Genomic DNA, 27,882 nt, shown 5'->3' on the forward strand with positions numbered 1-27,882 from the left:
CCCATTCTCGTGTGGTTTGGTGGCACTGTTGGGGCTAGGCAGGCTTGGGTCTTCGTTGGGCATGGTATGCCTGGGGAATTGAAGATTTGAGAAAGACCAGCTCCAATTTCCAGCAGGGTTGCTGCGGGCTGACGCAGGCACATTCTTGACCTTGTCCACAAGGCGTCTCAGGGACGCCTTTGTAAAGAAAGGCGAAGTTACCCCCTTGTGGCTTGAGAGGATTAGCAGTCAGTACTGGACCTACAAATACAACCACGACTTTCACATATTCAAGGTTAATATTTGCCAAAGAGAAACCTCAAGCTTCCTGGCTTAAGGATAATAATTAATGGGGAACCCATGCACCAGGGGGCTGATCCAACAAAGTGTCCAGGTGGCATTTCAGGGAGAACCCTGGGGGAGAAGTGGGCAACCAAGTATGTTCATAGCAGTGATCCTGGGCAAGGTACACAGAGCATAGTAGGGTCCTGGACTCAGAATGTTAAACCCAGTTCTGAATTTGGTATTTATCATCCCATGCAACCCTCAAGTTTTTGCTACAAATGTATATATATTCCTACCCAATATAAGACATAAGGTGTGGTTTGGTATATTTCCAAACTTAAAGTATGGGCTCTATAGTCTATGAAATTTTCTCTATCTTTATCCACACAGCATTATGATTTACCTGTGTTGATCTGGTTCCTCAAGTTCATTGCTTTTCACTCACTAATGAGTGGCCTTCAAGTGTATACAATTTATTTCTTCATTTTCCTGATGATTGACATTTGGGTTAACAGTTTTCTGATAGAAACAATGCTGCATTTGTAAACAGTTTTAGAGTGTGGGATTAAGAGTTTCTCTAAGGCAAACCCAGCAGTGGAACTGTGGGAATTGCTGGGTTGCCATGTATTTGCAACTTCAATTTACTAGATACACCCAAACTGCTCTTGAGTTGTGGAACTATTTAATTTTCATCAACTATACAAGCGTTCCAAGTAATTCTTACCATCTTGCTATTGCCAGAATTAAACTGCTGGCCTGTTAGAGTGTGAAACAGTATACTGTTGTGAGTTCAATCTGCATTTCCTGATTACTAATGACAGATGAGCATTTTTTAATTAGTTAGTTTCTTTCTTTTTTTTTTTGCCACTTCAGTTTCCTCTTCTGTAAGTTCCCTGTTCATAGCTTTTGCCCATTTTCTTATCTTTACTGATATGTAGGAATTCTTTATATACGGTATTCTGAATACAAATACTTTGTTGGTCATATGCTTGTGGACACCTTCTAGTTGGTAGCATTTAGGTTCACCTTTTTATGGTGTCTTTTAACACATAATTTTAATTTTAATTATGTTAAATCTTCATAAGAAATCTATGTGGGCCTGACCTGTGGTGGCACAGTGGATAAAGCGTCCACCTGGAATGCTGAGGTCGCCAGTTTGAAACCCCAGGGCTTGCCTGGTCAAGACACATATGGAAGTTGATGATTCCTGCTCCTCCCACCTTTTCTCTCTTTCTCTTTCTCTCTCTCTCTCTCCTCTCTGAAATGAATAAATAAAATAAAAATTAAAAAATTTAAAAAAAGAAATCTATGTGGTTTATCCTTATTTATCCTGAGGTTATAAAAATATTATTTATTTTCTTTAAAAATTTTGGAGAGCGCCCTGGCCGGTTGGCTCAGTGGTAGAGTGTCGGACTGGCGTGCAGAAGTCCCGGGTTTGATTCCCTGCCAGGGCACACAGGAGAAGCGCCCATCTGCTTCTCCACCCCTCTCCCTCTCCTTCCTGTCTCTCTCTTCCCCTCCCGCAGCTGAGGCTCCACTGGAGCAAAGATGGCCCGGGCACTGGGGATGGCTCCTCGGCCTCTGCCCCAGGCGCTAGAGTGGCTCTGGTCGCAACAGAGCGCCGCCCGGAGGGGCAGAGCATCGCCCCCTGGTGGGCGTGCTGGATGGATCCCGGTCGGGCGCATGCGGGAGTCTGTCTGACTGTCTCTCCCCGTTTCCAGCTTCAGAAAAATACAGAAAAAAATTTTTTTTGGAGAGAGAGGAAGGGAGGAGAATGAGAGAGAAGGAGAGAAGCATTCATTGGTTGTTCCACTTAGTTGTGCATTCATTGGTTGCCTCCTGTATGTGCCCTGACCGAGGATTGAACCTGCAACTTCGGTGTTTCGAGATGGTGCTCCAACCAACTGAGCTAACCAGTGAAGGCCTATTTTCTTTTAAAATGTTTATAAAGTTTTCGCCTGACCAGGCGGTGGTTCAGTGGATAAAGCATCGGACTGGGATGCAGAGGACCCAGGTTCGAGACCCTGAGGTCGCCAGCTTGAGCGCGGGCTCATCTGGTTTGAGCAAAAAAGCCCATCAGCTTGAACCCAAGGTCGCTGGCTCCAGCAAGGGGTTACTCGGTCTGCTGAAGGCCCGAGGTCAAGGCACGTATGAGAAAGCAATCAATGAACAACTAAGGTGTTGCAAAGCGCAATGAAAAACTAATGATTGATGCTTCTCATCTCTCTTTGTTCCTGTCTGTCTGTCCCTGTCTATCCCTCTCTCTGACTCACTCTGTCTCTGTAAAAAATAAATTAATTAAAAATAAAATAAAATGTTTAAAGTTTTCTTTTTCAGTAGGATTGTGTGCACCTGGAATGATTTTTATGTATGCGGTGAGGCAGAAATCCATTTTCATTTTTCCCCACATTGATAATCAATTGTCCCACCACCATTTATTCACCTGTTGTTTCTCTACTAATTGTTTTAAGGAGGAAAATACACCAATAGTTGTTTTTTTAAAAAAAAATCTATTTAAGTAAAATATTAGCAGCTGAAACCAACAATGTGTTAACAGCAACAATTACATTATGAGCAAGTTGTGTTTACCCCTAGAATTCAAGGATAATTCGCCATTAGAAATTTTATTGATGTAATTGAGCTCATAAAGTAGGAAACCCTTATGATCATCTCAATATATGCAGAAAAAGCATGCAATTAGCAACTGCTAATATAAATAAAATATTAGATAAAATTGCATTTTCCTTAAAATTATGTTTTTAGAAATTTTTAAAAATTCAGGGCAGCAATAAAACAAAACGAAGCATGAGCAATAGAGATACTGGTTTGCTCATTTGATTTCCTAATGTCACTTTCAGGTCGAAGTTTCTATGACCACAAATAGCATCTTTGGCAAGGCTAATTTCGGTCTGGCATTATACAACTTACGAATTCCATGCAGGGCCGGAGAAGCCCTGAGAAATAAAAGATTTATCCAGCCCAGTGGAGCCCGTGCTTCCTCACCTCTTAATGCGTCCCGACCGTAGGCCTGAGCGGCCTCTCATGTAATGAATCCCCTGGCTGCAACCGGAAACCGGTTCTCCGCATTCCAAGTCACCTGCTCCGCCAGAACGTACAGATGAAAGCGCTCCAGAGACTGGTGGGTCAGCCTTCTGGTCCCTCCACATTCTGCCCCTCCTCTAGGGAAAAGGGTGGGGACATCCTGAACTAGGGGAGGGTGGAGATGTTTGTTTAGAATCAAGGACTTGGTTCTTAGGGAGTACACAGGGACAGTGGACTCCCGGGTCCTGGTGGCAGGCATGTATGCCACATCTAGGTAAAAGGAAGCCCGGCAGAGGGGCTGGAAGGGATGGTGGCAGGATTTCGAGATGCAGCGAGGCAGGGACCCGCAGAGATTCACTCCGGAGGCGGCAGCGGGGGAGGGGACGAGGGGCAAGAGCCAGAATTTCGGGATCGTCTGGAGCGCGGTGATTAGAGCCACTGGCTGCGACCTATGGGAGCTTGGCTGGGATACCTGGGACCAGAGCTCCCCTCGGGTCTGCAGAGGTGGGCCTCAGGCTCGGCTGCATAAGGAGTGAGTGGCTTTTCAGCCTCAGAGCTGCGGAAAGGGAGGGATGGAAAACGAACCAGAGCCACCCTTACAGCCTCGGACCCAGGTGACTGACTTACTGAACACCCCCTCCTTTTAACATTTTGTGCGCCTGGCCATGCGCTCTGGAGGTGGACGTGCTCTGTCTGAGTCTTTCTGCCACCATTTCAACACTCACTGCGCATGCACCTCCACCTCTCGGCTCAGATACGCTGCTGGCCTTTGGTTGGAATGAATGCACCGCCCTTGGTTCAACGCTCACGCGCTTCTCCCCGCGCTGCGACCGCGGGCACTTCTAGTGGGGGTCAAAGCCGGCCCTGCGGGCCTCTCCTCTCCCGAATGCTGGAGAAATGTGTACGTGCTCGATGTGATCTGGAAAGGTCTGAATTCCGAAACCCGCCCAGCCCTAGCGTTTCAGATGAAGAGTTGCTGTCCGGCGTCTACTACATAGGCGCAGCCACTCTGGAAGGCTTGACCGAGACGTGAGACGCACAAAAATATCTCGTGCTTAATATCTCGGGGTTAAGTGTATGGTCTCACAAGAGCATAGGCAGGTGTTTATGCGCATGGATGATCCCCAGTCTAAGGCAGGGTCCTCACAGTCCTGAGGACTCCCAGGCCAGCATCCCTGGTGATGCCCGCGTGATCCTCTTGTCCTCGTGCGGGCCAGACATGCCCTGATACTGGCAGCCTCAGCTTTCTTTGTTTCCCACCCTCACCTTTCTCCCTAACCTTCATTTCCTTCTCCACGCTCGCATTAAACTTTCCTGATGTCCTTCTTCACGGAGAAAATGGGGGCAGCCCACACCACTCACCACATCTCTGGGTTTCCCCATAACCTGCACTGATTTTCATGAGCTATCTGCATGGCGCTTTCCCTGATCTCCTTTAATCTGTGAAAATGTACCCTTCTCAGGGCATATCCTTGAACACCCTCTCCAAACACTCCCTCATTCCCTCTCACTCTTCCCTGCTTTGTGTCTCGGTGGCACCAGCTGATGTGTTATATATTTTCCTTATTAATTTTGTTATTGCCTGTCTTCCCCCACTGGAAGAAAAGCTCCATGAGGTCACAGAATTTGTCTCTTTTGTTCACTGTTATATCCCCAGCACCTAGAGCAGTAGGTTTATGGTCCATAGTATGGAGGCAAGAAATACTTGTTCACTGAATTAATCACCATCATGCTAATGTCTGAGTGCTTTTCATGGCCAGTCATGGCTCTAGGCAATCTCCATAAACAATCTCAGTGAATAAACCATTTCTTCTTGTCTTGGAGATCTGCCAGCATCTCCTTCCTCACGGGCTTACTTGTCATCAGGCATTGTGTCTCTTGCTGCTTCCTGCAGATCTGCTGTCTTAGTGGAACTCTCACCTCCGTGAAGTCTGCATGGAGCTTTGATGTGACTACAGTGAAACTAAACCCCTGGGTTCTCACTTGGCTTCCTCCTATGGCTTCCAGCTTGGGGTGAAGTAGGCCTTATAGGAAGTTTGGGCAGCTAGAGTGCCTATTGTGGATCTGTCTCCAGACCTAAGACAAGACCTTTAGCAGAATCCTGCCCACTGGAGCCTCTTCCTCTGCTCCCCCCACCCCCGCCCAACACACAGTATCTCACCAAATAATGATTGCATGTCTGTCTTTCCTTGACTGTGTCTGTCCTCAGCACCTCAGCACAGTTCCTGGTTGAGTCAGGCACTTGGTATTTGACTGATGAATGAATAAGAAGTCCTCAGGTTCTGGAAATTCTTCAGAAAATCTTTAGCCAAATATCCTTCTTCTACAAACCTTGTATTCATTACAAAAATAATAAATTTGAGGCCCTGGCCGGTTGGCTCAGTGGTTGAGTGTCAACCTGGTGTGTGGATGTCCCGGGTTCGATTCCCCATCAGGGTACACAGGAGAAGCGACCATCTGCTTCTCCATCCTTCCCCCTTTCCCTTCTCCCTGTCTCTCCCCCTCCCACAGTCAAGGCTCTACTGGAGCAGGTTGGCCCAGGAGCTGAGGATAGCTCCATAGCCTCTGCCTCAGGCACTAAAATGGCTCTGGTTGCAACGAGCAACGGCCCCAGGTGGGCAGAGCATCGCCCCCTAGTGGGCTTGCTGGGTGTATCCTGGTTGGGCACATGCGGGAGTCTGTCTCTGCCTTCCCGCTCCTCACTTAAGAAAAATACAAAAAAATTAAAATAAATAAATTTGACTTGTAGCACTTTAAATTTGCAGGCCAATTTGCAAGAACAAGAAAGGCAGTATGATTTCCTGAGAAAAGATCAATGACTTGATTTTGATGTAGTCAGCTACTTTGTGAATGCCTAGGAGAATATCAGAGGGAGGTGGTTCACTGTTGTACCTTTAAAGGAGTGGAGAACTTTTAGCATATACTAAATTTTCTTTTTTTTTTAAATCACATTTTACTTATTTATTTATTTTAGAGAGAGAGGAAAGGAGAGGTAGAGAGAGAGAGAGAGAGAGAGCGTGTGACATGAACATCCATCTGCTCCTGTCTGTGCCCTGACCAAGGATTCAACTGGCAACCTCTGTGCTTCTGGACCATGCTCTAACTGAGCTATCTGGGCAAGGCTTTTTTTTTTCTTCTTTTTAAAAGAATTTTCTTAAAGATTTTATTTCTTGATTTTAGAGAAAGTGGAGAGAGAACAGGGGGAGCAGGAAGCATCAACTCACAGCAGTTGCCTCTTATATGTGCCTTGGCCAGGCAAGCTTGGGGTTTCAAGCCAGTGACCTCAGCATTCCAGGTCGATGACTTATCCACTGTGCCACCACGGGTCAGGCCAGCATATACTGAATTTTCAAAAAAATTTAATGAGCGTATTACTTTATAATAAATTGTAAAAGGAAAAATATAAATAAGATTGTGAATTTCAAAAAAAAAGTACCAACTAAATGGGATGGGGCATCAGGACACTGAGTCATCATGGCTGTGTGCCTGGGGAGTTCTCCCTCCACCTCTAAGGTATAGCACTAAGAGAAAGGTTGTACTTTATTGCAGTGTTTTTCAACCAGTGTGCCGCAGCACACTAGTATGCCATAAGACATGGTCAGGTGTGCCGTGGGGAAATTAAACATGTGTCCCCAAACTACGGCCCACGTGCCAGATGCCAGCTGCCTCCATCCGAACATAAACATTCCTCTCACAATCCCTCCAGCTATCAGCGACAGGAAGAGTGGAGGCACAGGGAACGCTCACTGACCAATCACCTTCTAAGATTCATCCCAACCACTAGCGATGAACCAATAGTAGGTTGCCTCTCATCCACACCCAGGAAGGTCCCCGCTCGGGCTGCCCCGCACTTGTCATTGTGTGGCCACGGCAAGTAGTTGAAGCTGCTACTCCTCCCCATGGTCTGGATTTCTAATCCTGTCCAGGACTGGAGGTAAATGTTGCCACCACTAGATGAAGCCTCAGCCTCAGCTGGTTATGTCTATCCTGATGGTGTATATAGATATTTTACCTTTTTCTTTTTAAAAGAAGCCCCCGCAGAGGGTGATATATAATGCATCACAATGCATCACAATGTTATCTAACTTTAAAGCTAAAGTTTGCTGATCTTCCTTTGGACAGTTTTTGGTTATCTGTTGCCAAGGAGTTCCCCATTCTGTCCAACAAAGCTATTTTGACATTGCTCCCGTTTTCAACCACATATCTATGTGAGCTGAGCTTCTCAAGCTTGACTGCAATAAAAACTAAAAACAGAGAGAGACTGAGAACTGTTGAGGAAGAGCTTCGTTGTGTCTTTCTTCCATTCCTGCCAGGATATCCCTTTTGTGTTCATCGAAACAGGCCCAGGTTTCACACTAAGTGAGTATAAATACATTTAGAAACTATATTATTAACTATATGTATAATATGTACTGTGTTAGAGTGTCATTTTGTGTCATTTTGGTAGGTGGTGTGCCCCAGGATTTTGTAAATGTAAAAAATGTGCCGCGGCTCAAAAAAGGTTGAAAATCACTGCTTTATTGTACCAAATGTGTGCGGCACATGTGTACTGTGGCTGTCCCCCACAGACGAAGAAGTAAGGGCAGAGGTGGCATGGGAACCTAGGCACTGCCATCAGCTGTGGCTTCTTTCTGCTGTCCCCTCAGGTCTCCACACGTGTAGGTCCCATGTGACCATTTCTGTTAGCCTCACTGCTGAACAAGCTGGGGTGGGTAGTCAGAGAAGGAGGCCCAGACATTTTGTTGGAGAATGTTTCCCTGGGGTGAATCACTGGGGCTCAAGAGCTCCTGTCCTACTAGCGGCAGAGCTTCACTCCACTGAGGCCACAGCTCAGAGCGTTGTTTACCCAAACCTCAGCAGGCATACTCAGAACAGCCTGGCATAGCGGGCCAGGAAGTGCTTTCCATCTCAGGGAAATGCTGGCGGAGTGGGAGTGGGGAAGTAAGGTGGAAGGTGGAGAAACAGCGGGGTCCTGGACTCAGAGCAGAAGATTGGGGCTATGCTCTTTGCCAGCCATGTGACCTAAGCAACTCCTGTCCTCTGTGTCTCGGTTTCCTTTCATTGCCTGATTCAAATGCATTGCAGGGCTATAAAAGGTAGGTTCTGGTCCTGGGAGGGAGGTGGAGGCTGTTATTAATCACTCTATATTCTCCATTCTCTCCTTAGATTCAAGGCAGGGTCCTGCTTCTGACCATCTGTGCAGCTGGCATTGGTGGGACTTTTCAGTTTGGCTATAACCTCTCCATCATCAATGCCCCAACCTTGGTATGTACCTTCTTTGCCCACCGTCACCAGTTGATTGGTTGTTGGGCGAGGGCTGACAGCTACCCACTGTGGGGGTTCAGGCCAATATCCACTTGGTGGAATTTTCTTCCACACATCACCTCCCCTGGCATGTCCCACAGGTCCTGCAGGTTTAAATCCAGCTCTGCATCCTCCTCTGAACCCTCACTCCTCCTGAGTCCCTGATGTCAGCAGATGACTCCACTGTCCACCCAGTGACTGGAGGTCAGACTTTGCTGTGCCATCCCTCTCTCAGACACTAAGTCCTTCTTAACTACCTTTAGCATCCAGCCACTTCTCCCCATGCCTCTGCCACAATCCTGGTCAGGCCCCATCTCTCCTCTCTGGATTGCTGGTCCAGCCTCCTCACTCACTGGTCTCCTTGCCTTCAGCTCCTCCCCCTTAGATCTTCTCAAGTTTGATCAAACTCAGAAACATTATATGTCTTCTTAGTGCCTGTAGGAATAAGGACAGACTCATGTACCTATAGTCTAAGGCTTGCTGGGATCAGAGCATGTTCTTCTGTCTCCCATATTCATTTCCCCAACCACACTACCAAAGCAGGTTATGCACATAGCCCTTCCTTGAACTTTCCTTTTGCTGGGAAGCCCTTTCCACCTTGCAGAGTCCCCTCAAGAACCACCCAGATGCCATCACCTTCCTGAAACCTTCCTTCAACAAGCCCCAAGCAGGCCCTGGCTGGTTGGCTCAGCGGTAGAGCATCAGCCCGGTGTGTGGAAGTCCCAGATTCGATTCCTGGCCAGGGCACACAGGAGAAGCACCCATCTGCTTCTCCACCCTTTACCCTCTCCTTCCTCTCTTTCTCTCTCTCTCTCTCTCTCTCTCTCTCTCTCTCTCTCTCTCTCTCTCTTTCTCTTCCCCTCCCGCAGTCAAGGCTCCATTGGAGCAGAGTTAGCCAAGGCACTGAGGATGGCTCCATGGCCTCCACCTCAGGCGCTAGAATGACTCTAGCTGCAATGGAGCAACACTCCAGATGGGCAGAGCATCGCCCCCTGGTGGGCATGCTGGGTTGATCCCGGTCAGGTGCATGTGGGAGTCTGTCTGACTGCCTTCCCGCTTCTAACTTTGGAAAAATTCAAGAAAAAGCAAAAACATAAAAAACAAGGCCCAAGCAGGTAGCCCCCTCTCCCTCCCCAACCCTTGGTGTGGGCTATTACCACTAGTGTTGTATGTTGGTTGTTTTGGGCCCATCTCTTCCTCCTGCTGGCTTGCGATGCCGGCCTGGCCCCTGGCCATGTTCAGTGAGGGCCTATGGAAAGAAGGAGTCCTTGAGCCCTACTGATAAAAACTGCCTCTAACTTGCTTAAGGAAGAAGGGTAAGTGTCCTATCACGTAGCTGGGAAGGATGCAGATTTAGCAGCACAAGAGGAAGGGCCATGTGGTGTAGGCTGCTTGAGAGGAACAATGACCTTTGGTTGAATGTTGCAGCTAGCCTGTCGGGACCTCCCAGGGAGGAAGCCCAAGGAACAAACACTCTCCCACTTCCTTCTGCTGCCCTCTGCTGCCTCCTTGATGCCCTACTGATGCTCACCACTGGCCAGTTCCTACAGAAAGCTGGTCAGCAAGGAAGCTCACTGATAGGGGCCACGAAGGTGGCTTCCAGGGCCAAAAACAGAGGGGATGGTGATACTGGGCTCAGAGGGGCAAAGGGAGACTGTCCAGTGCTAGGCTCTGAGACACTGTGTGTGAAAGAGAGTTTGTGCTCAGGTAAGTATGGTCTTCCCACGGCAGGGGAATAGCATTGCTTAGGAGACCTGGTGCCTTCTCTGCTGGCAGAGCCCTGTGGGGGAGAAGGCCTAGAGCGTGTAGTCCCCACTCCAGGAGGCTGACTGGCATCTCTGTCCACAGCACATTCAGGAATTTACCAATCAGACATGGCGGGCGCGTACTGGCCAGCCACTGCCTGACCACCTGGTTCTGCTCATCTGGTCCCTCATCGTGTCTCTGTACCCCCTGGGGGGCCTCTTTGGAGCACTGCTTGCAGGGCCCCTGGCCATCATGTTGGGAAGGTAAGTGCTTCCTGTCTGTAACCCCAATTCCCTTTAATGAGGCTCATCCCAGTCTGCAGCCTGAGGAAGGTGGGAAAAGGAAGGTGCCTGCCAGGTTCCAGCCTCCTATACTGCCTATAGTTTCACCGTGAGAGTCTCAGTTCCAAGAGGATTTGGCAGAGGAAGAGTCCCGCGGAGAGAGAGATCTCTAGTTTCTAGTTCTACACTGGCAACAAATGCCTTTTGACCATAAACAAGTGCTTTTTCCTTGGGGCTCATTTTCCCCTTTGTATCCAACTGATACATTTCTTGTGTGGCAAACAAGAGTGCCTGACTGACTGAATTTACTGAAACTTTTAATCACAGGAGGATACTAGAGCAGCTCACAGAATGAAACAAAATGCTCAAAAGCCAGACCTGGAGAGGGGCAGGATCCATGGCAGTGCTGAGGATCTCAACAGCTAGACCTTGAATTTTCTTTCTGGGGAGGATGGCTTCAGCACATCAACTCCAATCACATTCTAACTCCAATGTCTTTATTCAAGATTCAGAATCCAGGAGGACAGACTGTTAACGGCCTACCATATGTCACATGCCTACACCTTTGAATGAGAGGAGAGAAGCAACGGCAGGCAGAAAAAAACAAATAGCTATCACAGTCCACCTTTTTGCTGGTGACCCAGCATGTGTGGATACTTTTCACCCATATAGTCAGCTCTGTATGTGCCCCCTTCTAACATTAGTCAGTCATTCCATTGTATACAGTTAACTTTTTTTTTTTTTTAGTGAGAGAGAGAGAGAGAGACAGGCATACAGAGGGACAGAGGGAAAGACAGAAAGGGAAAGAGATGAGAAGTATCAGTTCTTTGTTGTGGCACCTTAGTTTTTTGTTTTTTTTTTTTTGTTTGTTTTTTTTAGAGAGGAGAGGGAGAGACAGAGAGAGAGAAGAGAGACAGAGAGAGAGAAGGGGGGGAGGACCTGGAAGCATCAACTCCCATATGTGCCTTGACCAGGCAAGCCCAGGGTTTCGAACCGGCGACCTCAGCATTTCCAGGTCGATGCTTTATCCACTGCGCCACCACAGGTCAGGCACCTTAGTTTTTTATTGATTGATTTCTCATACATGCCTTGACTGAGGGGCTCCACCCAAGTCAGTGACCCCTTAATCAAGCCAGCAACCTTGCACTCAAGCTAGTGAGCCCACGCTCAAGCTGATGAGCCCATGCTCAATCGGTGACCTTGGTGTTTCAAACCTGGGTCCTCTGTGTCTCAGGCTGATGCTCTATCCACTGCGCCACCACCTGGTCAGGCCAGTTAATCTCTTGATATTCAGCAGTCTACACACTTAATGGTAAATTTAACTGCTTGCAAGACATCCCATAGGAAAAGAAAGATTAGGGAAAAACCAATCAATGAAGAGAAAAGTAGTGCATGAGTTTATTTTAGAGCATATGACACAGGAAGTCGGACACAGGTAGAAGTTATACCTATTGGTTTTGGAGCTGGTCACAATGTTCCAGTGTTGCCTGCATTAGTGACTTTCACCCTGCAGTTTTCCACTTTTGTCTTGGTCTAGCACTTCCCCAGCTGAGGCTGTTTGTCCATTGAGGTGACCCAAATCTTCATTCCTGAGTGGGCTTGGTGGTCCTGATGGTGTGAGATCTTCAGCAGGTTATACCATGAAGTCATCTGCTTCTGGGTGATGGGACTCATAATGCAATAATGAGTTCCATGGGCACCCATCCTTCCTCTGTCACTGATGTAACTTCCTTTGTTGGATGCAAAAATTGCATGGGCATCATGTTTGGGTATTTAAGAGTTGTATCTGTTAGGATGTCTTCAACTGTCTATAACAGAAAACCAGGACTCAGTTGGCCAAAACAATAGGAGATCCTTTATCTTACATAAGAAGTCTGTAGGTGGGTGACTTCAGGGCTACCTCAGTATTTCCGATCTGCTCCTCTGCGATTCCCTTGGCTGCCGGTTTCACTGTGTGTCGGCCTTGTCCTCAGGCTTGTGGATGGAAGGCTATAGCATAGCAGCGCCTCACGCAGGCACAACACTAACCAGTGGAAGGGGGATTTCTTCTTGGCTGGTGCTTTATATAAATATTAGAAAGAAAAAAACTTTTCAATAAGGCACCATATGTCTCATTGCCCAGCACTGGGTTAGATCCTGGGTTTATAGGTGAACCGGAAGGGGTAAGGGCACATTTCCAAACAAAATGAGGCTCTTTTTGCAAAGAAGAAGGAGGCAATAATAGCTATTGCCGAAATATTTAATGATTCCCGGTACCTTGATAATAGCAATGGCAGAAGCATTAAGGGAAGGAATTGATTCAAATTCAGCATATATGCCTATTTCAATAATAACCAATTACTGTCCCAGTTAGTGTCCCACCCCCATGGCAGGGATCTAGTGGAGTTCATCTTCCAGCCAGTAGCTGACTGGAGCCCCAACGTGTTGCCATTTCTGGGAGCTTTGGTGGCTGTGCAGGGTGGCAAGGTGTTTAGTCAGCTTGGTGACAGAGAGCTCCTGTCCTTGATTCCATGTGTATTTTCTGTCCTTGTGACCCTACCTTCTATGTTACGAGCCAATTGAGTGAGCACTGAGGTCAGTAGCTGAATGTCACTACAGAGGGAAGTGTCCTTTCTATAATACCTGCCTATAAAGAGTCTCTTCTGCAGCAGCAAGGGCTTCTGATGAGCAGAACCATGGACAGGTACATATATTCAGCCTGGGCCAGTTCTGTGAGATCCTGTGAGTATCCTTCCCTACAATTCTTGAAACTAGTCTTCAAATTCTGTTTCATCTAAGATGTTGACTATCCAATCAAATGCTTTGGGAAAGGAACAAAGTAGCATGCTAAAGATTCTGTCTACAGGAAGGGTTTATTTAATTAATTAATTAATTAATATTAATTTTTTTTTGTATTTTTCTGAAGTTGGAAACGGGGAGGCAGTCAGACAGACTCCCGCATGCGCCAGACCGGGATCCACCCGGCATGCCCACCAGGGGGCGATGCTCTGCCCATCTTGGGGCATCACTCTGCCGCAATCAGAGACATTCTAGTGCCTGAAGCAGAGGCCACAGAGCCATCCTCAGTGCCTGGGGAAACTTTGCTCCAATGGAGCCTTGGCTGCGGGAGGGGAAGAGAGAGACAGAGAGGAAGGAGAGGGGGAGGGGTGGAGAAGCAGAAGGGCACCTCTCCTGTATGCCCTGGCTGGGAATTGAACCTGGACTCTTGCACGCCAGGCTGACACTCTACCACTGAGCCAACCGGCCAGGGCTACAGAAAGGGTTTAACTCTTTCAACATTCTTTAGGGCCACCTTTGAGTGGACTTGAATGCCATAGCTCTACCTTCCTGATGGAATCAACATATCCACGCAACCATCTGCAAACCAGGGTCAAGCTTTATTTTGTTTTGTTTTAAACTAAAGATAAACAAAATAAAGACAAGAAGCACTAGGTGCACCTTGGGAGAAGGTAGCAGTATAGTCAGGTAGGCCAGCTGATGTGAGTATCCTGTTCATGGGAATTTCTGAAGCCCACATGGGGCAAGTGTGGTGTGTACCATTTCTGTTTAGTGATGGAGGCTATAGGTGTACTCACCCTTAGCATAGGAGTGTCACATGGCCCCCTGTTCATGATGGGGACATGGTCACCAGGTGTCCCAGTCTAGTGTTTTTCCCCCACGAAGACCAGGAGCTACTTCTGATTAAGAGGATAGTCATTTGCTGGAGTAGAGTAGCTTTACTCCCAAACCCAAGGTCTTGCTGTGATTCTCCTTTTAGGCAACTGCCACAGACACTTTGAGCACCATAGGATCTCCCAGGTCTAACAAGTTGAATGGCAAAACTCTTTGCACCTGGCTTGGACCCAGAGGATACTCCCCTTGCTTAGCCCCACTCAAAGCAGCCAGGTTTTCCAATCACCTGGGAAATGTGTCCATTCACGACACCCAAGGTAGTTCATGCAGCTTCCAAAATGAAAAGGAGCCCTCTGAGATGCGCCATCCTTTGTAGAGGAAGGGCAACACTTTGTCATGCTCTTTGGAGGAAACATGCTGACATATCTTAGTCCATCGGACCTCAGGAACTTTACTGATGTGGCAGGTCCCTCATTTTTTTTTTTTTAGATGTTTTTTCCTGAAGCTGGAAACGGGGAGAGACAGTCAGACAGACTCCCGCATGCGCCTGACCGGGATCCACCCGGCATGCCCACCAGGGGCGACGCTCTGCCCACCAGGGGGCGATGCTCTGCCCCTCCGGGGCGTCGCTCTGCCACAACCAGAGCCACTCTAGCGCCTGGGGCAGTGACCAAGGAGCCATTCCCAGCATCCGGGCCATCTTTGCTCCAATGGAGCCTTGGCTGCAGGAGGGGAAGAGAGAGACAGAGAGGAAGGAGGGGGTGGGGGGTGGAGAAGCAAATGGGCGCTTCTCCTGTGTGCCCTGGCCGGGAATCGAACCTGGGTCCCCCGCACGCCAGGCCGACGCTTTACCGCTGAGCCAACCAGCCAGGGCCAGGTCCCTCATTTTTAAGCTTCCCTTCTTTGTCATGCTTATATCTTACCAAGACATCTAGTGTACTTGCTGCTTCCTTGTCTCCAGGTCCTTTCAGTATAAAGTCATCGCAGTCATGAGGCCAGGAGGATGCCTCGTGGATTAGATTGTGGCCCAGAGCTGCAGTGCTGCTCTGTCCTCTAGGCAGGTCAGTAAAGTAACACTGTCCCTGCCAGGTGAAAGCTAAACATTTCTGGTGTCTCTATTGACATGCAGCAAAATGCACTCAGCAGGTAAATAGCTATAGTCGAAGTATTTTAGTAATGTATACCATGAAGAAGCAAGCCATATATGGTATATTAGTTGCAATTGGAGTTATTGCTGGATCCAGTTAGTTATATTATAATCTACTGTCATTCTTTGTTCTCTATGCACAGGAGAGCTCAGCTTTGGCTCATATTCTGTCTCTGATATGTTGTTGACTTTAGGCAGAACACTGGCCTCCTCTAGGCTCCTTTCCCTGTCAGTCCAGTGAGCCGTGTGCACTACAGTGAGCTGTGTGCACTACAGTGAGCCGTGTGCACTACAGTGAGTTCTCCAGACAGCACGCCCAAGCTCAGTATCAGGAGCCCAGAGCCGATGCTTTATAATAGTGGAGCAGCTGACATTTCTGGTGCCCCCTTCCTTGCTTGCAGTCTTGTCCCATCAATCTAAGCATGGACTATCCAACCATCTGGAAGGTTCTGAATTAGATATCAGTCCCTTCTTTTTGTCTAAGAATTTTGAGGAGCGTGGTGCTTAGTCTGAAGGATAAAGCCATAAAATATAAGTTCTGTCATTTCAAGCTGTGGTACAGGCAGAAAGGAGAAAGATTAGGTTATGTTGGGGGAGGGAAGTGGGAGTGTGCCCCTGAAGGCATCTCACATATGACTGCAGGTAAATGGCTAGTGGTCATTTCCATCCATGTAGCTCTGACTCCTTAGCACAGTTCACACACACACACACACAGGTCTCATTAGGGCTGGCGGAAGTTGCAAAAGGGGACCCCAGGGATAGTCCATCTGTACTGACCTGAGCCTCTCGTCTGTGTTACACTTCCCCCAAGGAAGAAGTCCCTCCTGGTGAACAACATCTTTGTGGTGGCCGCAGTGTTCCTGTTTGGCTTTAGCCACAGAGCAGGCTCCTTTGAGATGATCATGCTGGGACGGCTGCTCATGGGAGTCAGTGCAGGTATGGGAGTCAGTGCAGCGTCTCATCCTGCCTCTCCATTCCTACTCATTCATTTATTCCCTTCATTAATTTATTCTCTTTATTCATTGATTTACTTTTCATTCTCACCTTTTTTTCTTCTTTTTAAAAATTCAATGAGAAGCAGGGAGGCAGAGACAGACTCCTGCATGAGCCCTGACCAGGATCCGCTCAGCGAGCCCACTAGGGGGCGATGCTCTGCCCATCTGGGGTGATGCTCCATTGCTCATCAACCGAGCTCTTAGTGCCTGAAGTGGAGGCCATGGAGCCATCCACAGTGCTTGGGTCAACTTTGCACCAATGGAGCCTTGGCTGCGGGAGGGGAAGAGAGAGAAAGAGGAGAGGGGTAGGGGTGGAGAAGCAGATGGGCGCTTCTCCTGTGTGCCCTGACTGGGAATCGAACCCTGGACTTCCACACACCAGGCTGACGCTCTACTGCTGAGCCAACTGGCTGGGGCCTGACCTGGGGTCTCTTATGAGGAGGTCAAACCGTCAGGCAGGACTGCAGCCCTCTGCAGATTTGACTGAGGTTGGAGGATCTGCTCCCAAGTTGGCAGGAGTCCACAGCTTCTCAGCCTATGGGTCTCCCTCACAACATGGCAGCTGGTTTCCTCCAAAGGAAGTGATCAAAAGGAAAGAAAGAGCACATGCATGTGTGCTTAAGGAGGAAGCCCCAGTGTTTTTACTGTCCTAATCTCAGAAGTCAAACACCATTAGTTTTGCCAGTTTACTTGTGAGAAGTGAGTCACTAAAAGCAGCCCACACTTTAGGGAAAAGGGATTAGATCAGACTTTGTGCCCCCAGGACCTAGCACAGAAGGAATCCCTCCCAACATGTTTGTAGGAAGAGCAGGGGTTCCTCTGAGACTTTTAGGTAATCAGTGAACCCACCTTCTTTCCCACTCCCTGCACCCAGTGCTTAGAGAGAGACAGGACCTAATGAGACCTGCTTCCCAGTCCCAGTTTGGGAGGGAATAGACCAGCACTCCCTGCAGTATTCTCAGATGCATGATGCTCACTGTGGCCTGGCTTTTGCCAGATGTCATTATCTGGGGTGGGTAGTGAGAGTCCAGTTCTGATTTCCCACTGGTTTCCTGGGTGCCAGATGTCTTTCTGGGGAAGTCGGAAATGACGTAAGAACCTACAGCAGTAGAGGTCAACGAAAGCATCGATGTGAGAGCCAGGACAGCTGGTGGGCATCTGGACACCACCCTTCCCTTCTCCTCCCACTGCCCACTCAGCTCCCGCAGAACCCTTACGTCCATCCCAGTGACAGGGTCTAGAAAGACTCGATGACCACAGTGGGACTGTGGTGAGGGGACAGGATGGGAGCAGATCTGAGAAAGACTTCTCTCTCAGAAATTCTGGGAATGGTCCTGGAGTCCTGCTGGCCCTATAGCAGGTAGGAGGGGCCCCTCTGAGTATACAGGGTAAGGGAGCAGCACTCAGTGCTAGGACCAGCAAGTGCCAAGGAGGTGGCGGAGGCAGGCTCAGGCATTGCGGGAGCCCAGCCTGATGGCTGACTGTCTGCTGTGCACTCGTCCAGGTGTGAGCATGAACATCCAGCCCATGTACCTGGGGGAGAGTGCGCCCAAGGAGCTCCGAGGAGCTGTGGCCATGTCCTCAGCCATCTTCACTGCCCTGGGGATTGTGATGGGTCAGGTGGTCGGACTTAGGTAAGTGACCCCACCATGTGCAGAGTGGTTTGAGGGGTGCCTTTTTGCCTACATTTCTCCCTACCTGTTAAGTAGATTAAGGCATTGCTTCTTTGTATTAAGGTATTGAAACCTGTCCACTTCCATCTGTGTACCTGTCAGTACACAGAATGAGTATCAGTCAGCCACACTTCAGTTTGAATCACACTTTTCCATCTTCTTCAGAGCAGGAAGCAGAAAACAGGTCTTGACGGAGAAAAGGGTGAAAGTTTGGGCTTTTAATGGTAGCATGTTTTGGTCATCCTGGAAAAGAGAGAGGACAGCAAAGCCTGGAGCCCTGGAAAGAAGAGTTGTTAGGGATAAGGTGGGGCCATAACCCTGCCTTGTCCTGGGTCCTTACCTGGGTGGGAGGGATCTTGGTACCTTGGGTGGGAGGGAGCTGGTTAGGAAGAAGCACAGAGCAATGCAGACCCTCTGCCCTTAAAGGGCAGGCAGACAAGGGAGTGGAGGATGGGAGGTAGGTGGTTAGGGGAAAGGCAGGCAGGTAGGGGGAAGGGCTCTGGCAAGGAAGTATTGTGGCCTGACCTCTCCTCTGTCTCTCCAGGGAGCTCCTGGGTGGCCCGCAGGCCTGGCCCCTGCTGCTGGCCAGCTGCCTGGTGCCTGGAGTGCTCCAGTTGGCCTCCCTGCCCCTGCTCCCTGAGAGCCCACGCTACCTCCTCATTGACCGTGGAGACACGGAGGCCTGCCTGGCCGGTGAGTCCCTGACCTCAGGCTCCCAGACCCCTCTTGACCAATGGGCACATCTGCCCAGAGCACATGGGTCTTGTTTCTCAGGTTTCTTTTATCGGGGAAAGCTGTCCTTTTCTTTGTACTATCTATCAATCTCTTCAAAATCCTTTACAAGGTGCTGTCCTGAGTGCCAGGAACCCCAGGGTGGTACAGAGAAATAGCCTCCCCCATGCACACACATGCAAGATGAAAAACCATGTTAGATTTCACGGTCCCAATGAAAACTGGGTGCTGATAGTCTTACCATTAGCTATGGCCACAGTAATGTTGCCCAAGGAACTATCCTTAAGTCTTTGATTTAAAACAACAATCATTGACTGCATCTTCTACTTATTTACTCGTTGGGCTGGCTGCACAGCTCTGCTGATCTTTACTGGGCTGGCTCATGGTGTTGGATTCTGCTGAGGATTGGCCAGTGCAGGCTGGTCTGGGCTGGAGCAGTTCAGCTCTGTTGCACATACCTCTCCTCTCACTCTCGGTACCAAACAACTTGCCCAGGAATGTTCTTATTACAGTGATGGCAGGGGTACAAGAAAACAAATCCAGTTGATTAAGCACTTTCCCAACCTTTGGTCCCCTCATACCCATTAATACCCATTGACCCAAGAGAGGCATGTTGCTGGAACTGAAGTTAAGGGATGAGAAAACCAATGGCATATCCTCTCACATGGGAAGGGGCGTGGATTTAGGAAGGGTGAAGACAGGGCCCGGTAATATACTCTTCTCGGCTGCCCATCATGCCACAATTAGTATTCATGTCTCTCCACTGTGTAGCTGCTTACTGCCATCTGGGACTGCTCTCCAAAGTCTTATCCAATCATGGCAGCGGGCTTGAGGTCCAGTATCTTTTTTTTTTTTTAATTTTTTAAAAGCAAGCTGCTTTATTTTTAATTTTTTTTTTTTTTTTTTTTTTTTTTTTTTTTTGCATTTTTCCGAATCTGGAAACGGGGAGACAGTCAGACAGACTCCCGCATGCGCCCGACCGGGATCCACCCAGCACGCCCACCAGGGGGTGTGCTCGGCCCCTTTGGGGCGTCGCTCTGTTGCATCCAGAGCCATTCCAGCACCTGAGGCAGGGGCCACAGAGCCATCCTCAGTGCCCGGGCCATCCTCGCTCCAATGGAGCCTCGGCTGCGGGAGGGGAAGAGAGAGTCAGAAAAGAAGGAGAGGGGGAGGGGCGGAGAAGCAGATGGGCGCTTCTCCTGTATGCCCTGGCTGGGAATCGAATCCGAGACTCCCGCACGCCAGGCCGACGCTCCACCACCGAGCCAACTGGCCAGGGCCGAGGTCCAGTATCTTAAGATCACATCAAGTCTATATGTGTCTTCTCTTGATCCAGAGACCTAGGAGCTAAAAAACAGAAGCCTTCCATTCTTCCTGTACTCAGTGTGAAAGCGGGACAGTGTAACTAGAACTGTTATCTCAAAGAAGGTGGCAAGGTAGCAGAAAGTAGCCACCGAGCATAGTAATGCTGAAGTGCCCCTGGGAAAACACTGCCAGATTCCCCTGCCTTGGAGGTGGGGAATGTCTCTAACCCCAGGGAGAGGCTCCCCATCCCATGGTTTCCCCAGGATTTTTCTTCTGCTCTCCAAGGTGCCCTTCCACTTGACCAGGTGGTGGCACAGTGGATAGAGCATCAACCTGGGATGCTGAGGACTCAGGTTTGAACCCCCAAGGTCGCTGGCTTGAGCACAGGGTCGCTGGCTTGAGCAAGCTTAGAATACTCATCTGAAAGCAGTTAGTTTATGTTTTCAGTGCTTGGAGATCTGTTCACCCACGTCCAGAAAGTTCCTTAGGTCTGGTTTGTTTGTTTTTTCCTACACTACTGCATTACACACATGGGCTTTCAGTTGTCTAGCCTCCTCACCATTCTCTGGTCTTAGAACCAATACATAAACACAGGTCCTAGTTATGGTAGCACCCACTCCTTATACCAATTTATTTATCAGTTTTCTATTTCTGCCTAACAATCACTGCATCTCAGTGGCCAACAAAAGAAGCAATTGTTTAGCTCAAGCCTGTGTGAGTTTTCTGGGTTGGCTGATGTAGGCTGGGTCTGGCTGGTTGCTCAGCTCCTTTTGGTCACTCATGCAGGTCAGCTGGCATTGGTTGATCTAGTATGGTATCAGTGGGGCTATCTCTGCTCCTTCTGGGACCAGTGGCCTAGCCTAGCAACTTTTGTGTTGAAGAGCAAATAAAAATGAATAAGGTCCCTTAAGGCCTTAAAACAGGGTGTATGCTCTCCTTACAGACTCATTCTATTGGTCAGAGCAAGTCACATATCTGAGCCCAGCATTAAGGGATGTGTACTTGCCTGGGGTGCTGACACTGTGAGGATTTCAGTCCTCTTTAAACCAATTCTCATTCCAGGTCACTCTGTTAATGTGGTGAGTTGCCTGTTTAGAGGAAACAACTGCAAAATCACACAGCAAAGGGCATGGATACAGGTGGAGGGTGAAGAATTAAGGACAATGATGGTAATCTACCACAATTGCCAGTGTCCTGTTGTTACTGACAAATTTGAGTTCTTGTCTCCTGATGTAAAGGAATTTAGACCAAGGACACTAATAAAAAGCAAAGGCAGCTTTATTGAGGCTCTCCAGAGTGCAAGAACACAGAGATAGGTCCCCAGGTTCTGTGCCCTGAATGTGGGGTTTGAGGTTTTTGTTTTTTTGGGTTTTTTGTATTTTTTCTGAAGTTGGAAACAGGGAGGCAGTAGACAGACTCCCGCCTGTGCCCGACCGGGATCCACCCAGCATGCCCACCAGGCGATGCTCTGCTGCAACCAGAGCCATTCTAGCGCCTGAGGCAGAGGCCGTAGAGCCATCCTCAGCACCCGGGCCAACTTTGCTCCAATGGAGCCTTGGCTGTGGGAGGGGAAGAGAGAGACAGAGAGGAAGGAGAGGGGGAGGGGTGGAGAAGCAGATGGGTGCTTCTCCTGTGTGCTGTGGCCGGGAATCGAACCCGGGACTCCTGCATGCCAGGCTGACACTTTACCACTGAGCCAACCAGCCAGGGCCGGGTTTAAGGGTTTAAATGGCTTGAGGACACGGAAGTTGCTGGGGTTAACCAATCAGGGAGTAGATTAGCAGGCTTCTCCTTTTTTGGAACACAGATATCTGGGAAGCGAACACATCAGTGAAGCGAAGCATTCTGGGATTATGCAGCACTTATTATGGGATGCAGGAAGGGACTTTCCCAACCAGGTATTGAGTTTGTCTCTGATTTGTGGCTTAGCTTTAGATCTGTAAAAGAAACTTAGAAGTCAGGTTAGCTCCTGGACCACTGTTTTGTAACCACCTATTGATAACTGCCATAGTTCTAGCAGGGCTTGACATGGTGGAACAATTTTGGGGGACATTTTATTCTGTTTTACTGTCTGGTGGATCCACAAAATCCCGAGGTTCTACAGCCCTTTCTGGTCCATGATGCTGTGGAGTGACAGGGCTGGGAAGATCACCCCATCTGACCACAGGGGCCCAGAGAGAAAGGGGAGTAAGGATGGGAAGCTCAGTGGGGGGACCAAAGAGAGGCCAGGGGAAAGAGGGCTCAGTACCCCATCTCCTGTCCCAGCACTGCAGCGGCTGCGAGGCACCACGGACTTGGCGTTGGAGCTGGCAGAGTTGGAAGAGGAGCGCACTGCCTGCCAGGGCCTGCGAGCACGGCGCCCGTGGGAGCTGTTCCAGGATGGCACCCTGCGGAGGCAAGTGACAAGCCTCGTAATCCTGGGCAGTGCCATGGAGCTCTGTGGGAACGACTCGGTGGGTCCCTGTCATTGTCCCTGTCCTCCAGCCCCAGGGATGGGGGTTGGGGAAGCCTGTGTGCTGCAGGCCCCTAGGAGTCACAGGAGGTTGGAGGGAGTCAGTGCCCCAGAGCTGACCCTGCACCCACCTCCCCAGATATACACCTATGCCTCTTCCATGTTCCGGGAGGCGGGAATCCCCCAGGAGAAAGTCCAGTATGTCATCATTGGGACCGGGTGCTGCGAGCTGCTCATGGCTTTTGTCGGTGTGAGTCTGGCTCTGGGATGTTCCTTCCCAGTCCTGTGGGAGAAGGGGAACCTGGGGTGCTGACACCATGAGGATTTCATTCCTCTTTAAACCAATGCCCATTCCAGGTCACTCTGTTAATGTGGTGAGTTGCCCGGCCTTTATTGAGCATCTACTGTTTGCCTGCCGGGCACTCAAACTGCTATCAATATTTTGAGATGAGAAAACTGAATGAAGTTGAGTGACCTCTGGGAAATCAATTCTTAATCTCCTGAAGCAATAAACTCTGCCCTATTCCACCACCAGCTTCTTCATGAGGTCCCTCCCCACTGCCTACCCCCATACCAGGGGACCATGGCCCAGGTGCCTGGGCCAGTTACTTGGGGCCCATTTCCCTTTGCAGTGCGTGGCCATTGAGAAGGTGGGCCGACAGGTGCTGCTGATAGGGGGATACTGCCTGATGACCTGCTGGGGAAGCATCTTCACAGTGGCCCTGTGCTTGCAGGTAGCTGGGCAGGGATATGGGGTGGGTGCTGGGTGCTGGCTGATCTCCACCTCACCCCACCCCTCTGCTGCAGAACTCCTTCCACTGGATGCCCTACCTGGCCATGTCCTGCATCTTTGCCTTCATCCTCAGCTTTGGCATCGGCCCTGGTGAGTGGGCTTAAGGGGGCACTGGGCTTTAGGAATTCCTGAAGGAACATAGACATCTGGGTAAGAGACAGGTGGAGGGAGGCCTGACTAGCAGTCCCTTGTCCCTCCCTCCTTCCAGCTGGAGTGACAGGAATCCTGCCCATGGAGCTGTTTGATCAGACGGCTCGGCCTGCTGCTTACATGGTCTGTGGGGCGCTCATGTGGACCATGCTCTTCCTGGTTGGACTGGGGTACCCCTTCATTATGGTAGGCCTGCCCCTGTCCTGGAGCAGGGGGTGGGGAGACTGCCTTAGGTTTTGTCCCTGTGAGCATGAAAACCCCAACAGGAGACCTCCACCCAAGGAGACTGGGACTGAAGGGGGTGGGACTTCCCTAAGCAAAGAAAGACAAGTCGCTGTTCAAGACCTGTTATGAGACCTTCCACCTTGGGGTTGGATGGGGCCACACTGGGTCTCAGAGTCTCTTTTTAACCTACAGAAGGGATTGTCCTACTTCTTCTTTGTGCCTTTCCTTGGTGTCTGTGTCTGTGCGGCTATCTACACCAGTGTTTTCCTCCCTGAGACCAAAGGCAAGACCTTCCTGGAAATCTCTGAAGAATTACACAGACTCAACTTCCCCAGGCGGAGCCAGGGCCCCACATGGAGGGGCCCTAAGGTTATCCAGTCCACAGAGCTGTAGCCCCACAGGTGTGGCTGGGGCCCAGATCCACTGCTGCTCTTCCCTTTGCTTCCTCTCCATTCACTGGCTTCTGTATTTGTTCATTTAATGGGTGCTTATTAAATAAACACCTACTATGTGCAGGCATGGTGCCAGCTACCTAACAATGGTGAGCAAGAGAGATGGAGCCAGGACCTCTTGGTGCTCCCTGTCTAAAGGCAGTTCATGAACAGGAAACCAGTAAAAAACATCACTACAAACCAAGAGAAATACAGTGAAAGAAAAATACAGGTCGTGAAGGGTGTGCATACCTGGGGGTGAGGGCTGACTTAGTGTGAGAAGGGTGGGTCAGAAAAGGATTTTCTGAGGAATTGATTTTTTAAAAAGTCAACTTCATTGAGGTATAATTTACATACATTAAATGTATAGTAAGTCCCCGAGTTACAAACTTCCAACTTCTGTACAACTCATACTTATGAATAGAACACCATAAGGGCTATTGGTAATCAACTGCAGTTAGACATCAATGAAAACGATATAGAGTTACTTGACTTCTGTGCCAAAGAACTAACCAATGAAGATTTTATGGAACTAGAGCAGCAGTTGATAGTGTTTAGGGAAGAAAACAGGAACCTAGAAACTCCAGAACTGAATGAGTTTTCTACAAGAGTTAGCTGATGCTTTTTTCATCTCAGTGAAGCAGGAATGGCAAAGTTAGAGGAGCAAGATCCTGATACAGAGAGGCTCACCAAAGTTTACCGTACAGTTACCACAGGCCTGTGATGCTACAGGGCCATTTATGATGAGAAAAAGAAAAGCTCTGTACAAACTTCCCTTAATGCCGACATCAAGAAACTGATTTCAGCAGCAGAATCAAACCCAGACTTTAACCCCAGTCCCATCCTCTCCAGTTAAGTCCATTATCTTCTGCATCATCCAAGATTGTTTAAGGTTGTATTTGAAATTTTTAAGTATGTATATGCATGGAAAGGTAAAAATAAATACTACGTTAAGACAAACATCTAAGTTGCATTTAATAGGTAAATGTACCAGTTCCAACTTACATACACATTCAACCTAAGAACAAACCTACAGGACCTATGTTGTTTGTTATCTGGGGGCTGCCTGTATCCATATTAAGTATACATTTGATGAGTTGTTTTGTTTTTTTTTTTGTATTTCCCTGAAGCTGGAAACGGGGAGAGATAGTCAGACACACTCCCGCATGCACCCGACTGGGATCCACCTGGCACGCCCACCAGGGCGATGCTCTGCCCACCAGGGGGCGACGCCCCGCCCCTCCAGGGCACAGCTCAGCCGTGACCAGAGCCACCCCAGCGCCTGGGGCAGAGGCCAAGGAGCCAGCCCCAGCGCGCCCGGGCCATCCTTGCTCCAATGGAGCCTCGGCTGTGGGAGGGGAAGAGAGAGACAGAGAGGAAGGAGGGGAGGGGGGGTGGAGAAGCAAATGGGCGCTTCTCCTATGTGCCCTGGCCAGGAATCGAACCCGGGTCCCCCACACGCCAGGCCGACGCTCTACCGCTGAGCCAACCGGCCAGGGCCTACATTTGATGAGTTTTGACAGATTTATCCACCCAGGAAACCACCAAACCACCACAATCAAGGTAGAACATTACTGTCACCCCAGAATCTCCCTTTGCAATTAATAACAGCCCCCCCCCCAGCCCCAAGCAACCATTGACCTATGTTCTGTCTTTACAAGTCAGATTTGCCTTTGTTAGAATTTGACGTAATTCCATGTATGTGTGCATTTGTTTCTGGCTTGGCTTCAGATAGTTTTTGAAATTCATGCAGGTTGCTGGATATATTAGTATATATTCCTTTGTATTTCTGAGTAGTAGTCTACTGTATGGATATTCCATAATTGTTTATCTATTTATCTATTGGTAGACACTTGAGCTATCCCTAATTCTTGGCCATCATGAATAAAACTGCTGTGAAATTCCTGAACAGGTTGTTGTATAGATATATCTTTTCATTTCCTTTGGGTAAATGAGTCTGAGTTTAATAATGAAGGTGTATTTAGCTGTAAAAGAAACTTTTCCAAAGTGATTATATTGTTTGACATTCACACTAGCAATGAATGAGAATTCCAGATGTTCCAAATTCTCATCAGCACCTACCTGGTATTGTCAGTCTTTTTGATGTAGTCATTCTAGTGAGTGCATAATGGTGTCTCATTGTGGTTTAATTGAGGTATTTCCCTGATGACACAAAATGTTGAGCATCTTTCCATCTGCTCAATATGGCCATTCATCTATCTTCTCTTTGAAGAATCTATTCAAATATTTTTATTTATTTTTTTCATTTCAGTTTTTAGGGAAGTTTTACATTCATAGCAAAAATGAAAGCTACAGAGATTTCCCATGTGCCTCCTACATGTTCTCCCACACACACAGCACCTCCCCTATTATCATCATCTCCCACCAGAGTGGGACATTTGTTATTATCAGTGAACCTACAGTTACATATCATTGTCACTCAAAGTACATAGTTCATATCAGGGTTAACTCTTGGGGCTGTACAGTCTGTGACGAATGTATAATCATGTGTATCCATCATAGTGGTATCATAAACACTAGTTTCATTGCTTTAAAAATCCTAGGCCCTGGCCAGTTGGCTCAATGAATAGAGCATTGACTGGTGTGTGGATGTCCTGGGTTCAATCCCCTGTCACGGTGCACATGAGAAGCGACCATCTGCTTATCTTTCTCTCACTCTCCCCCCTTTTTTCTCTCTTCCCTTCTCGCAGCCGGTGGCTCAATTGGTCCAAGTGTTGGCCTTAGCCACTGAGGATAGCTCAGTTGGTCCAAGTGTCGGCCTTAGGCATTGAGGATAGCTTGGTTAGTCCAAGTGTCGCCTTAGGCATTGAGGATAGCTAGGTTGATTTCGAGCATCAGCCCAAGACAGGTTGTCGGTCAGGGTGCATGCAGGAGTGTATCTCCCTTCCTCTTACTTAAAAAAAAAATCCTCTGTGTTCTGCCTGTGGGTGGGGTGGAGGTAGGGGGGTTGGAGGGAGGATGCTAGCCTCAGAGGCTGGTTATCACAAGACAAGGAAAGTCTGGGCCTAGGCCCTGGGGAAACGGTACTTCCACCACGAGAGAGGAGGAGCTCCGTACCCCACCTAGCCCTCTTTAACGTCTCCACCTGGGCAGACTTCCTGATCTGACCCAGAGCTGGTTAGGAAGAGACTGCAGAGCCTCTGCCTTCAGGGATACAGGGAGGCAGGGGACAGGGCTCTTGCAAGGAGGCTTCTGGCCCCGCCTCTCCTGTCTACCCAGGGAGCTCCTGGGTGGCCAATAGGCCTGGCCTCTATTTCTGGCCAGTGGCCTTGGTGTCTGGGGTGCTCCAGCTGGCCTGTCTGCTCTTGCTCCTGAGAGCCTGTGATATCTCCTCATTGTTGGTGGAGACCCTGGGGCCTGCTTGGCTGGTGAGTCCCTGACCTCAGGTCCCCAGAACACTCATGATGGAGAGGGTCCCATTAGCCTGGGCACCCAGCCAGACCTTTCATTTCCTTGTCTGCTGGTCCCATCAAGCCCCAAATCCCCTTGAAATGCTCTTGCCCCACACCCAAATGCTCCCAAGCTCTGCCCAGCTATCCAGATCCCAGACCCAGTGTGGCCTCTCCCCACTGCCCAGAGCACCCAGTAGCACCCTCTCCAGATGTTCCAAATCCTCCCTTGCTGCTGTCGAGTGGCTGCCTGGCTGCCAGGCTCTACGCAGCGCTCATGAGGGTCAGGTCGTGCAGCTTCCAAGGGCTGCAGTCAGTTC

General features: G+C 49.0%; 1 protein-coding gene across 7 annotated transcripts; it reads left to right on the forward strand.

Moving 5' to 3' along the window:
- The first annotated feature begins 3,272 nt into the window (after positions 1 to 3,272).
- SLC2A11 (solute carrier family 2 member 11) lies at positions 3,273 to 26,050 on the forward strand. 7 transcript variants are annotated; one of them, XM_066259994.1, is made up of 13 exons: positions 3,475 to 3,580; positions 7,620 to 7,665; positions 8,473 to 8,571; positions 10,459 to 10,619; positions 16,208 to 16,332; positions 17,896 to 18,025; positions 18,609 to 18,757; positions 22,367 to 22,554; positions 22,693 to 22,803; positions 23,186 to 23,287; positions 23,361 to 23,436; positions 23,555 to 23,682; positions 23,914 to 26,050. In XM_066259994.1, the coding sequence occupies exons 4-13, from the start codon at positions 10,609 to 10,611 to the stop codon at positions 24,112 to 24,114; spliced, it is 1,221 nt and encodes a 406-aa protein (XP_066116091.1). In that variant the 5' UTR covers positions 3,475 to 3,580; positions 7,620 to 7,665; positions 8,473 to 8,571; positions 10,459 to 10,608; the 3' UTR covers positions 24,115 to 26,050. The 7 variants fall into 7 exon arrangements, 6 of the variants coding, with proteins under 6 accessions (XP_066116088.1, XP_066116087.1, XP_066116090.1 ...); XM_066259991.1 differs by lacking the exons at positions 3,475 to 3,580; positions 7,620 to 7,665 and adding an exon at positions 3,273 to 3,403; XM_066259990.1 differs by lacking the exon at positions 7,620 to 7,665 and having other exon boundaries at positions 3,457 to 3,920.
- The last annotated feature ends 1,832 nt before the right edge of the window (positions 26,051 to 27,882 follow it).

This window comes from Saccopteryx bilineata, chromosome 2 (genome assembly GCF_036850765.1).
Source record: "Saccopteryx bilineata isolate mSacBil1 chromosome 2, mSacBil1_pri_phased_curated, whole genome shotgun sequence".
Lineage (NCBI taxonomy): Eukaryota > Metazoa > Chordata > Mammalia > Chiroptera > Emballonuridae > Saccopteryx > Saccopteryx bilineata.

What these genes read in the sequence shown, in the direction of transcription:
- SLC2A11 (XM_066259989.1), top strand. Translation starts at nt 4,037, where the DNA reads ATGCACCTCCACCTCTCGGCTCAGATACGCTGCTGGCCTTTGGTTGGA. An exon ending in CACGGAGGCCTGCCTGGCCG is followed by an intron (nt 18,758 to 22,366) that starts GTGAGTCCCTGA and finishes CTCCTGTCCCAG; the next exon opens with CACTGCAGCGGCTGCGAGGC. An exon ending in AGCTCTGTGGGAACGACTCG is followed by an intron (nt 22,555 to 22,692) that starts GTGGGTCCCTGT and finishes CCACCTCCCCAG; the next exon opens with ATATACACCTATGCCTCTTC.